General features: G+C 47.7%; 1 protein-coding gene across 6 annotated transcripts; it reads left to right on the forward strand.

Moving 5' to 3' along the window:
• Positions 1-59: 59 nt before the first annotated feature.
• On the forward strand, positions 60-11,788 carry GPRASP2 (G protein-coupled receptor associated sorting protein 2). Of its 6 annotated transcripts, none has more exons than XR_001882672.1 (7): positions 2,114-2,736; positions 3,297-3,364; positions 3,708-3,785; positions 4,056-4,116; positions 10,040-10,331; positions 10,463-10,597; positions 10,873-11,788. XR_001882672.1 is itself a non-coding variant. In XM_017858750.1 (5 exons), exon 5 carries the CDS (start codon positions 4,390-4,392, stop codon positions 6,904-6,906), a length of 2,517 nt encoding a protein of 838 aa, XP_017714239.1. In that variant the 5' UTR covers positions 60-2,085; positions 2,607-2,736; positions 3,297-3,364; positions 3,708-3,785; positions 4,056-4,389; the 3' UTR covers positions 6,907-7,253. The 6 variants fall into 6 exon arrangements, 3 of the variants coding, with proteins under 3 accessions (XP_017714239.1, XP_017714238.1, XP_017714240.1); XR_001882670.1 differs by having other exon boundaries at positions 2,118-2,736; positions 10,040-10,327; XR_001882671.1 differs by having other exon boundaries at positions 2,119-2,736; positions 10,040-10,327; positions 10,970-11,788.
• The last annotated feature ends 13 nt before the right edge of the window (positions 11,789-11,801 follow it).

Consider the following 11,801-nt stretch of genomic DNA (forward strand, 5'->3'; position numbering starts at 1 on the left):
AAGAAGAGGAGGAGGAGGAGGAGGAGAAGAATAATAGGGTTCCCTTTTCTATGCCTGGGAAGTATCAGTGGTTTCAGCAAAACGGAACTTTCTCCAAGATTACCTATAAGGGACATAAAAAAAATCATTCTCCTTTAGGAAGCAAAGAAGAGGGAATTGATGTTTGTAGTGGTGAGGCATGAGCTCCAAAGTAGATCTTCCCAGAGACTGATCCACAGGTAAAGAAAGTCAAGGGGAATAGACTTCGTCAGGATGGTGAGTGTATTAGGTTCATACTGCTGCTTTAACCAATTACCACACACAGAAAGGCTTAAAATAATACAAATTTATTATTATCTTACAGTCCTGGAGGCTGGAAATCTGCAAGGAGTTTCATTACACTAAAATCAAGATGTTGCCAGAGCAGCTATCCCTCTGGGATTTCTAGGGAAGAATCTGTTTGTCTTTTCCAGGTTCTGGAGACAGCCTGTATTTCTTGGATCTTGGCTTCCTTCCATCTTCAAAGCCAACAATGGCCAGTGTAGACTTTCTCATGGTGCTTCAATCTAATATTGAGTCCCTGCCTCCCTCTTCCACATCTAAAGTACCCTTGCAATTACATTGGCCAAGATAATCCAGCATAATCTTAAATTAAATTCAGCTGATTAGCAATCTTAATGCTCCTTTGCCAGGTAATATAAAATAGTACATGTTCTGGAGAACAGGACATGGACATCTTTAGGCGACCATTACCTGTCAAACACAATGAGGGTAGCATCTAAATGAGTTTTCAAATGGACAGCAGTAACGACATCAACTTCGTATTTAACCACATTGTCTGTCCCATGCAGGAAGCAGGGAAAGGAGGGGCTCAAGATTAAAGGACGGATGTGGGGGCGATTCAATAGGAGCCAGGTTGCTTTGTCTCGGTGAGGGGGTTGCATGGTGGGATCCTCTCCTGAGAATGACTGCTGAAACAGCAGGTAGTTGTGGCAGGTGGCTGAGATCCAAGCTGGTGCGAATACCAGCCACATTTCCACACTGCCAAATGTCATGGCAAGAGAAGACTTGACAGGGAACTGAAGAGGAGCCAGGACCATCCCTACCTGGTGCCATCAAAGAGAGAGGACTGTTATGACCTCCTGCGGGTCCTGACAGGGAGAGGTCCTCTTTTGGGGGCAACTGTGGGGACGGTGCAATGCCAACGTGAGCCACCATTTGAAATGAGAAAGAGCGGTGTGGCAGAAAGAAATGAGTCTGGTGCAGACCAGTGGTTGGTTTCCTAGGGTTAGAGGTCTAGGTCTACCTTCTTTTAGAAGAGGGGCAGTGTTGAGGCCTTGATGGGAGCCCCCTGCCCCGGAGTTCACTTAAGAGCAGGTGTACCTTCCTCCCCTGCGTGGCTCCACGAAGCTGGGAAAGAAACGCACAGGACGACCACCCTAGAGCCCCAGGCCTGTATTGCCTGAAATCGCTTCTCCCCTCCCACACTGCAGTGCTGACACTCCCTTTCCCATTAGCGTCCAGGAAGGAGGGTGACGGGACTGGGGAGAGACAGAGGGCACACACCCAGCAGTCCTTGTGAAGTGGGCTCTTGGGGCGGGGGTGCAGACATATCACTGGGCGGTTTGGTATCCATCCGCTGTTCCCTTCAGCGCGGCTCTTCCAGAACTCGCGATCCTGTCCTCTGCCCGGGCCCCTAGCCGCCCGCCGGTCCCATATATTATAGCAGCGCCAGAAATATGGTAGTGGTCGCCACATTAGGGTCCGCGGGGGCCTCCTGAGGCACCCTGGTGCCAATCCGCACACCCAGGCTGGGGCTCATCCTGGCCCCGCCCACCTCGGGGTCGGAACTACGGTGGGCCTGGGAGGGGGCGTCGAGCACTTTCGCGCCGTATCCCTCCGCCCCCCTTCCCGACACCCTCGCGGCGAGCGGTTCTTGCCGCATCCTGCGCAGCCCCTGCCTACTTTGGTGCAGAGGCGTGGGGGGCGGGACGCGTCTTTGCCATTCGGATCGCGGGGAAAGCGGTGGCTCCAAGTGAGGAGCCGCCAGAGGAGAGCTGAGGAGAGGAGGGGGAGGCCGACGACCTAGGCCCTGGGCCTCTGAAGGCAAGTGCGCGTGCTTGAGGTGGGGGTCCGGGTTGCGGGGGTGGTCCGGCAGGGTGGAACAGCAGGCAGCCTGCCCCGCGGACCCTGACAGCTTGGCAACGAGGAGACGATCCGGTGGGAGCCAGGCGCTTGAGAGAGGTGCGCAGTGCGCGAGACCCCTGGCGATGGGGAGGCGGTGACCAGAGCGGGCCGGGCCGGGCCAAGGGCTGAGGGGCTGGCTTTAGAGGCACTGTCAGATCCTTTGGAGGAGAACCGCGCTGACCGCTTCCCAGCCAGCTTTGCAGGCGCCCGCGCCCCGCCCTCGACCGTGTCTGTGCCCGGAGAGGGCTGTGGGGGAGGCTCCTGCGGGAGAAATGGCGGAGCAGGAGCCGTTGTGGGGGGCGCCCGGGGAAGCTGGCGGGGGTCGGCGTCCCGGCTCTGTACCCAGTCCGCGGGAGGTGGGCCGCGTTTGCTACTCCGGGCCCCGATTCCCAAAAGGGGCTTGTGAGGCTCCATGTCCTGGGTGCCTTCCCTTCCCACAGGCTCCAGGTTGATGTCAAAGTCTTCTGTCTGCGCGGTAGGTCTGGCGTATTCTGACAGGACACAGTGAGCATCTGTAGAGGAGAGGCTTGAGATAAAGGAAGAGCACGAATATTGCCTGGATTTCTGGAGGTGTGTGGGGATAGGGGTTGGGCGCTAAACACTGACTGGGGACCCAAATCGGGGTAGGGGACTGTGACCAGAGCAAGTCCGGCATCCAGGAGCACCTCATAATCTTCCCCTCTCTAATGGCGCTTCCCCATCTTCCATCCCCACCTACCTCCCCACTGTCCTAAACTGGGGCATGAAAGGGTGGGCTTTGGAAGTGGGGTGATGAGGGAGACATACTGACAAGTACCAATTCACAACCTGTTTTCTAGAATATGCGGCGCCCTTCCCCCATTTTATGCTGCGCAGAGCAAGGGGATGTGGCGCACCTAGTGGTGAATGCTCAGAATTGGAGAAGGGAGTAATGGGAAGAGTATGACGTCAGGAGAAGGAGTTGTTATCTCTGGAACCTTGAAGCACGGCCCAAATAAAACGAGAATATTCCACCAGCAAAACCCCGAATGTTGAAAGACAGATACCAATAATACGGGGATTCTTATCCTTGGCGTTGGTCTGTCTACCAAGTGCTCTTCTGCCACCCCTCATATCCTGACTGTCTTACTTTTTCATGTGTTTGTCCATAGGCCTACTTTAAGGCTAGCCAGTTCTGCAAGAAAGGCAAGGAGGAGGAGACTGGCTCACAACTCTGGAGGTTGGTGAGAAGGGGGAGGGGGCAATGTAGGGGACAGTTGGAGAGAGAGAGCATGGCAGGTGGCAGATCCACTTCCACCTGTAGTAGAAGTGGCAGACCCACTTCTGTTCTGCCGGGTTTGCACAGTGCCAGCATCCTTTTTGTTTCTTGCAGGAGACACGAGATAGGTGTAGGTTGGGTTGTGACTCAGAAAAAACCAGAGAGCAGGGACTAGGATACAGGAAACCATAGATACGTTGAACCCTTGAATGGGAAGAGAGATATTTGTCACAGGGGCCAGAGTGCCCGCCTACCTACCAAGCACTCACACTCCATTCTGTCATGTATGTTTACTTGTCTGTAGGACCCCCTTCTGTCAGCTGTGGGGCTTGACACCACTTGAACAAGAAAAGGAGGGGGAAACTGCACCACATCAGTGAAGGTTGGTATGAGAGCGGGTATACTTTTGGGTGGGGTGGTGGAGACCAGCATGGGTCCAGGAGTGATTAGGGTCCAATCTGGGGGTTTCTCGGCCCCTCCCATTGCCAACACACTTTCCCACTGTTGTTGGACCTGTTTTGTAGCAGGCAGCTGGTCCAGAGAGACTTTCTCAAAGCCCAGCTGTCCCACCTAGCATTCAACATCAGTCGCACTGCATATGTCTCATACAATTGGAAGAGACTCAAAGCCTCATTTCATTCTCTCTCCCTAGATCTACCTCCAGTGGCTGCTCTGCTGGTGGTGGAGTTGCTGCTGACGACCACCCTCAACAGGTCTGCACCCATCCAGGAAATACCTGTCTTCCTTTAGCTTGATTGTGCCTGTTCTACACTCAATCTGTATTATTGAATTATTGACTGAGACTGTGTTTGGGAAGGAGGCTAATTGACTACTGGACTGGATATTGACTCTAACTTTTGTTTCCAAGCTTATATCCTCAATCACCTAAAGATCAGAGTGTGAAGAAACAAACCTGTGACAGATCTGTAGTTAAGGTTTAGACTAGGGGAGGAGTGTATTACTGGACTTCCTTTGTAACTTGTACCATGACTGGGGCAGAGATTGAGCCTAGTGTCCAGGCCAAGCCTGAAAAGAAGGCTGGGGAAGAGGTTATCGCTGGGGCTGAGAGAGAGAATGATGTCCCTTTGGTGGTCAGACCCAAGGTTAGGACCCAGGCAACTACTGGGGCAAGGCCCAAAACTGAGACCAAGTCTGTGCCTGGGGCAAGGCCCAAAACTGATGCCCAAGCAATGTCTGGGGCAAGGCCCAAAACTGAGGCCCAAGTAATGGGTGGTGCAAGATCCAAAACGGAGGCTCAAGGAATGGCAGGAGCTAGACCCAAAACTGATGCCAGGGCAGTAGGTGGTGCTCGTCCTAAAACTGATGCCAAGGCAATCCCTGGAACAAGGCCCAAGGATGAAGCTCAGGCATGGTCCCAGAGTGAATTTGGGACTGAAGCAGTGTCACAGGCAGAAGGGGTGTCCCAGACTAATGCCGTTGCCTGGCCAATGGCCACTGCTGAGTCTGGATCAGTTAATAAATCTAAGGGCCTGTCTATGGATAGAGAACTAGTCGATGTGGATGCTGAAACCTTTCCTGGCACCCAGGGTCAGAAAGGAATCCAGCCCTGGTTTAGACCAGGGGAGGAGACTAATATGGGGTCTTGGTGCTATTCCAGGCCCAGGGCCAGAGAGGAGGCCTCTAATGAGTCTGGGTTCTGGTCAGCAGATGAGACCTCTACAGTGTCTTCTTTCTGGGCTGGAGAAGAGACAAGTATCAGATCATGGCCCAGAGAAGAGTCCAATACCAGGTCCAGGCACAGGGCTAAACATCAGACTAATCCCAGGTCCAGGCCCAGATCCAAGCAAGAAGCCTATGTTGATTCCTGGTCTGGATCTGAGGATGAGGCCGGCAACCTATTCTCCTTCTGGGCTGGAGAAAATACCAGTAACTTGTTCAGGCCCAGAGTCAGGGAGGAGGCAAATATCAGGTCCAAGCTCAGGACAAATAGAGAAGATTGTTTTGAATCTGAGTCTGAAGATGAGTTCTATAAGCAGTCCTGGGTGTTGCCTGGAGAAGAGGCCAATAGTAGATTCAGGTGCAGAGACAAAGAAGATCCTAATACCGCCTTGAAACCCAGGGCCCAGAAAGATGTTGACGGTGATAGGGTCAAACAAGAACCCAGGTTTGAGGAGGAAGTCATTGTTGGGTCCTGGTTCTGGGCAGAAAAAGAGGCCAGTTTGGAGGGTGGAGCTTCAGCAATCTGTGAATCTGAGCCAGGAACTGAGGAGGGGGCCATTGGCGGATCCACGTATTGGGCTGAGGAAAAGTCCGGTTTGGGGGCTGTGGCCAGAGAAGAGGCCAAGCCAGAGTCTGAAGAAGAGGCCATATTTGGGTCCTGGTTCTGGGACAGAGATGAGGCCTGCTTTGACCTAAATCCCTGTCCTGTGTACAAGGTCAGTGATAGGTTCAGAGACGCAGCTGAGGAACTTAATGCATCCTCCAGGCCCCAAACCTGGGAAGAGGTCACTGTTGAATTCAAACCTGGTCTTTTTCATAGGGTTGGCTTCCGATCCACAAGCCCCTTTAGAATTCCTGAAGAGGCTTCTGAAATGCTTGAGGCAAAGCCCAAGAACATGGAACTTAGCCCAGAAGGGGAAGAGCAGGAATCTTTGCTTCAGCCTAATCAGCCTAGTCCTGAGTTCACATTTCAGTATGATCCTTCCTACCGGTCAGTCCGGGAAATTCGAGAGCATCTTAGGGCCAGGGAGAGTGCAGAGTCTGAGGGTTGGTCCTGCAGCTGCATACAATGTGAGCTGAAAATTGGTTCTGAAGAGTTTGAAGAACTCCTTTTATTAATGGACAAAATTCGGGATCCTTTTATTCATGAAATATCTAAAATTGCAATGGGTATGAGAAGTGCTTCTCAGTTTACCCGAGATTTCATTCGAGATTCAGGTGTTGTCTCACTTATTGAAACCTTACTTAATTACCCATCCTCTAGAGTTAGGACAAGTTTTTTGGAAAATATGATTCACATGGCTCCACCTTATCCAAATCTAAACATGATTGAGACATTCATATGTCAAGTGTGTGAGGAAACCCTTGCACATAGTGTGGATTCCCTTGAGCAGCTAACTGGAATAAGGATGCTTAGACACCTCACTATGACTATTGACTATCACACACTGATTGCCAACTATATGTCCGGGTTTCTCTCCTTATTAACCACAGCCAATGCGAGAACAAAGTTTCACATTCTGAAAATGCTGTTGAATTTGTCTGAAAATCCTGCTGTGGCAAAAAAACTATTCAGTGCCAAAGCTCTTTCAATATTTGTGGGTCTCTTTAACATAGAAGAGACAAATGATAATATTCAAATTGTTATTAAAATGTTTCAGAATATCAGTAACATTATAAAAAGTGGAAAGATGTCCTTAATTGACGATGATTTCAGTCTTGAGCCGCTTATTTCTGCATTTCGTGAATTTGAGGAGTTAGCTAAGCAACTACAAGCCCAAATAGACAATCAAAATGATCCTGAGGTGGGACAACAAAGTTAATATGATTAACCACCTGCCGCTGATCAGCCTTATGTTCCCAAAGAGCCCTGAGTAGTGCTTTGGTGTTCACAGTCTGTTTTTTTGTTGTAACTTATATTTTTTAATGCTTATGTTAACTTTGTCAAACTCTTGTTTTGAGCTGGATCATTTTGTGGATGCCAAATGAATATCAAAACTGAAAACACATTTGTTGATATTTGTCTTGCTGTCCAGATTGCGATATTTTTCAGTATTAAGCTTTCAGTGAACTGTGTCACCTAAGTAAGCTACCCTGCTATTTGTTGTTTAAATATATGGTTCTCTATTTGAGTCTGTGTTTTCAATAAAGTTCTATGTTTAAATTGGCATAAGTGACCCTTCTTTAGTTTAAGAACCATGTATAGATACATCATGTGCACTTACAAACATAGGTAATTATTAGTATGAGAAACGTGCTCATTAGAAAATTCTGTTCTTGAGCTAAGAAGGGAGCGATTATTGTGGGCTCTGATACTTGAGGAATGCTTCCGAGAAGAGAGACCCATTTAAATTGGTCGGGATAGAACAAATTTGTCAGGATAGGAAAGCAAGACAAGTTGCTCACCTGCTTGCCCAATTATGAGCCTTCCCAACAAGCAACCTAAAATTAATACTTCTTATAGGACCCATTTAAATTACCATCTTAGCCCTGGGACTTGCCTAAGGGTAAGAAAACACAAATCATTAGATTGCTCTTGGAAGTGGGCAGTGGTGGTTTGAAGAAAAGTGTGTAATTGAATAATCTGTTTCGGTAGCATGGATGAACCCAGTCTGCCTGAAACAAGTAAAAGGAGTTTGATGAGAAATGCAGTTAGAAAGTTGAGAAGAGGCCAGTTTGGCGAACAGAATAAGCCAAATCTGCATATTTAACAATTCAAAGTAAGGTGTTACTTCAATGCCACCTAAACGCTGAAAGAGTAGGATAGCACAATTAAATGGAATGGGGAATATGATTTCCTTTATATGCCTAGACAAAGGAAAGTGTTAAGGAAATACCATACAGCCATTGAAATGATTATGTATGGATAGGTTTATTGACACAAAAGGACATTATTTTATATTTGCTAAAACAGAGAATGTGACATGTATGGAAAATTAGATTCCATTTTTAAAACATCTGTAAATGTACACAATTCCTATGCAATTTCAATATGAATTTCTAAACATTTCACAGTCTGGAATAAAATATATACCATGTTAAATGCTTAGAGACAGGCGTTGGGGAGATACAAACATTAATAAGACAAATTAAAATATTAATATGCTTACATTTTGTGTCTTGAGTTATAGATGAGCATGCTGGAAAGGACACAATTATATAAATGAATAAACTATAAGTGTTAAAATACGGTTAGAGATAATATCATTTAGCAAAGTTGTAAATGAATGAGCTATCAGAAAGACTAGCTTTTATAAAATGTTTTAAAGACAAAATTAAAATTGGCCGGGCACAGTGGCTCACACCTGTAATCCCAGCCCTTTGGGAGGCCGAAACGGGAGGACTGCTTGAGCTCAGGAGTCCAAGGCCAGCCTGGGCAACATATTGACACCTTGTGTCTACTAAAAATACAAAAAGTTAGCCCAGCATGGTGGCACGTGCTTGTAGTCCTAGCTACTCAGGAGGCTGAGGTGGGAGAATCACTTGAGCCTAACAAGTTGAGGCTGCAGTGAGTCATGATCACACCACTGCACTCCAGCATGGGTGATGTGAGTGAGACCTTGTCTCAAAAAAAAATAAAGTAAAATTAACAAGGGTGGGCCAGGCACGGTGGCTCATGCCTGTAATCCTAGCACTTTGGGAGGCTGAGGTGGGCAGATCACTTGAGGTCAGGAGTTCGAGACCAGCCTGGCCAACATAGCGAAATGCTGTCTCTACTAAAAATACAAAAACTTAGCTGGGCATGGTGGTGTGCACCTGTAATCCCAGCTACTGGGGAGGCTGAGGCAGGAGAGTCGCTTGAGCCTGGGGGGCAGAGGTTGCAGTGAGCTGAGGTGGCACCACTGCACTCCAGCCTGGGTGAGAGAGCAGAACTCCGTCTCAAAAAAAAAAAAAAAAATTACCAAGGGTGTTAAGTTTAATATTAGTCTGTTCATGGTACAAAATGGCACCTTTTCACATAATTATTACCGTAAAAAACATAACATTTCCTTTTGAGGTGACAACAGAGTTCTGGAGCTAGACAGTGGTGATGGTTGTACAACATTGATAATGTACTGGGTTGTATACTTTAAAATGCTTAAAATGGCAAATCTTATGTGTATTTTGCCACGATAATTTAAAAAATGACAACACCATACCTTCAGTCAGGAGAATTGGAAAAGACAGGGATATATGTTGGTTTGGAGAGGAAATTCAGACTTAGGAGAAATATCAAATGTTTTATTTTAGACATGACAAAATATTTTTTTTGGTCTCAGAATGCTCTAAATTTTCAAAGGTAAAATTACAACTCATGTAAATGTAAAAGAATATGTGAAAGATTTTCAACACAATTAATGAACAACTGCTAGGATTAAGAAAACAGTTGAAGGGTATATGTGTATATACAATATACACAACATGAAGATACAAACAAAACATTGAATTTTATAAACACATAGGAAATTAAATGTTAGAATAACACTGCCAGGTTAAATACAAAACTAGTTAATATCTTACAGGGCAATAAATTGTAATATTTAAGGTTATCTATTGTACTGGACATAAATCATGTACATATCTATTGAATAAAATATCTACATGTTAACCTCAGTGTCTACAGAGTTGAAAATAGGTAAGTCAATAGACATCCCAGCACTGCCCTGAAATGACATCCAGTAACTAATGGTGACTTTACCTAAGTTTTGTAGAATTTTCTGACAGTGCAACATGCTTTTTTTCCCCACCTGATCCTAGTTTGGTAAGGTACATGGAAGTGACAGTTTTGCCTCCCTTTGCAAACCGTAAGTTTTAACAGGGATCATCCTAGTGGTGCAAATTGGAGTTTGAATTTTGTTTTGCTTACCACCATGTTTCAAGACAGATCCTGTGTGTGTTTTAGTATGTCGCTTGAGTCGTATACAAAATATTAAAATCACTTCATTTCCCAAATCCTCATCGAATGTTCCTCGCCAGCCAAGTGGTCCTCCCGAGCAAAGCCCAGCCTTCCTTCCAGCTGTCTGGCCAAGGAGCTTCAGTGTCTTCTAGCAAGCACCCCAGAGGCAGAAGACTGTCATCCGTGGTACGGGACTGCGGCGAACAAGCTGACTGCGTAGTCACGTGGGGCTGACGGTGGGTCATGTGACCAGGCTCCGGATTTGGCTTGCCGAGAGGAGTGTTTTCTTACACCCAGAAAGGACCTGAAAGGCGGAAGACACCTGTGCTCCGCAGAGCAGAACGTGGGAGGAAGGGCGGCATATTAAGGTAGGTAGGTGTCTTTCCATGCTGCATCAGCCTGAAAACTAATTTCTCAGGCGACCGGAACTACAGCATTTGTTGGTAAAGGAAACAATCCCTCAGCCAACCGCGAGCGTCTTAGCTGGTCTGTCTTTTGTTCAGGAGCTCAGGAAGCAGAGAGTCTACCTGCCTGACGCATTCGTGGAAAGGAGCAGCGGTTGCTATTGGAGGAAGTGGGTGCAAGGACGGCAGATGCCATCCCTAGGAGGTGGTGACTGAGACTAGATGCGGGTGCAGGTAATGCCTCGGATCCGCCTGCTCCCTCCTGCCTTTTGAACACCCTTGTCCCCTAATCCCAAGGCTCCCAGCCCAGTGAGTGCCCTGTGTTTGTATGTGTGGGTGGGGAGGTGGACATATGGATGGAGTTGGCTTCAGGGAAGCCCAGAGCGGGGAAATGGTGAAGTGACAATTCGTGAACACCTGTGGTGCTGGATCAGGAAAGGCAGGAGTGGGGATGGGAACCATGGGCTATGCATCCGCACTCATTCTACTCTCTGTCTTCTTACTGGCAGTATTCAGAAAGTGGGGATGGCTGATACCAGCTCAAAACTGGCAGAGGGTGGAGGAGGGCAGGAGAAGGCAACACATACATCTGCCTTTTCCTCCAAGGCTCCAGCTGACTGGGATGCAAGAGAGGAATGAACCTCAATCCTGGCAGTTCTAGGAAAAGGAGGAGAAGACATAGACTCGAGGAGAGGAAACCTAGATGCTGTGGGTCTTTCACCTAGGATTTCTCATTAGGATATTCCAAGCTTCTCGACCCCCAACGGGATTCCTGGATCTCAGCCCCATGCAGCAGAATCTCATTCCCATTGAGGGACACAAAGTGGGTTGCTGCTCCATGTGACACTCTCCCTGCTCTCTTGGGCCTCAGAGGAGGTCTTTCTGGGGAGCACCTACAGAAACTGCTTCATGGATAGTTTCCTAAGTTCCCCTCTGCATACCCTTTGCCCTCTTGTGTTGTGATCTCTGCTTATTCCTTAGGATGTGTTTCTTTGGTCCCATCCCAGGTAGCAACCCCATGGTAAGTCCTTGTCCTGTTTCACATTGAGTATCCTTCTTTCCCCCTGCCCCATGCATCCACTGGGTACCAAGTGAAAGAAAGTGGTTCCTCTACCCACAATACTTCTGGCACAGAATGTGTGGATTTTTCACACTAAGCAATTCTCCTATTCTTTGAGGACACCAGTTAGGTCTCCTACAATTTAATTCAATTCTGACACTACCCAGAGTTAGTGCAGACTTCTCTGGTTCAGGGCTCATTCCCATAAGACTGCCCTCCCCCACTTCAGACAGCAATCACAAGTAATGGATCTCCACCTTACCCACACTTCTGTCTGACTTAGCTCCCAGTTGGGAGTTCCCGCAACCCCCTCCTCAGGTTCAGTAATTTGCTATTGGGGCCCACTGAACTCAGGGAAACACTACTTCCTATTACTGG

The sequence above is a fragment of the Rhinopithecus bieti genome, unplaced genomic scaffold (assembly GCF_001698545.2).
Source record: "Rhinopithecus bieti isolate Rb0 unplaced genomic scaffold, ASM169854v2 scaffold_48723, whole genome shotgun sequence".
Lineage (NCBI taxonomy): Eukaryota > Metazoa > Chordata > Mammalia > Primates > Cercopithecidae > Rhinopithecus > Rhinopithecus bieti.

What these genes read in the sequence shown, in the direction of transcription:
- GPRASP2 (XM_017858750.1), top strand. Translation starts at nt 4,390, where the DNA reads ATGACTGGGGCAGAGATTGAGCCTAGTGTCCAGGCCAAGCCTGAAAAG.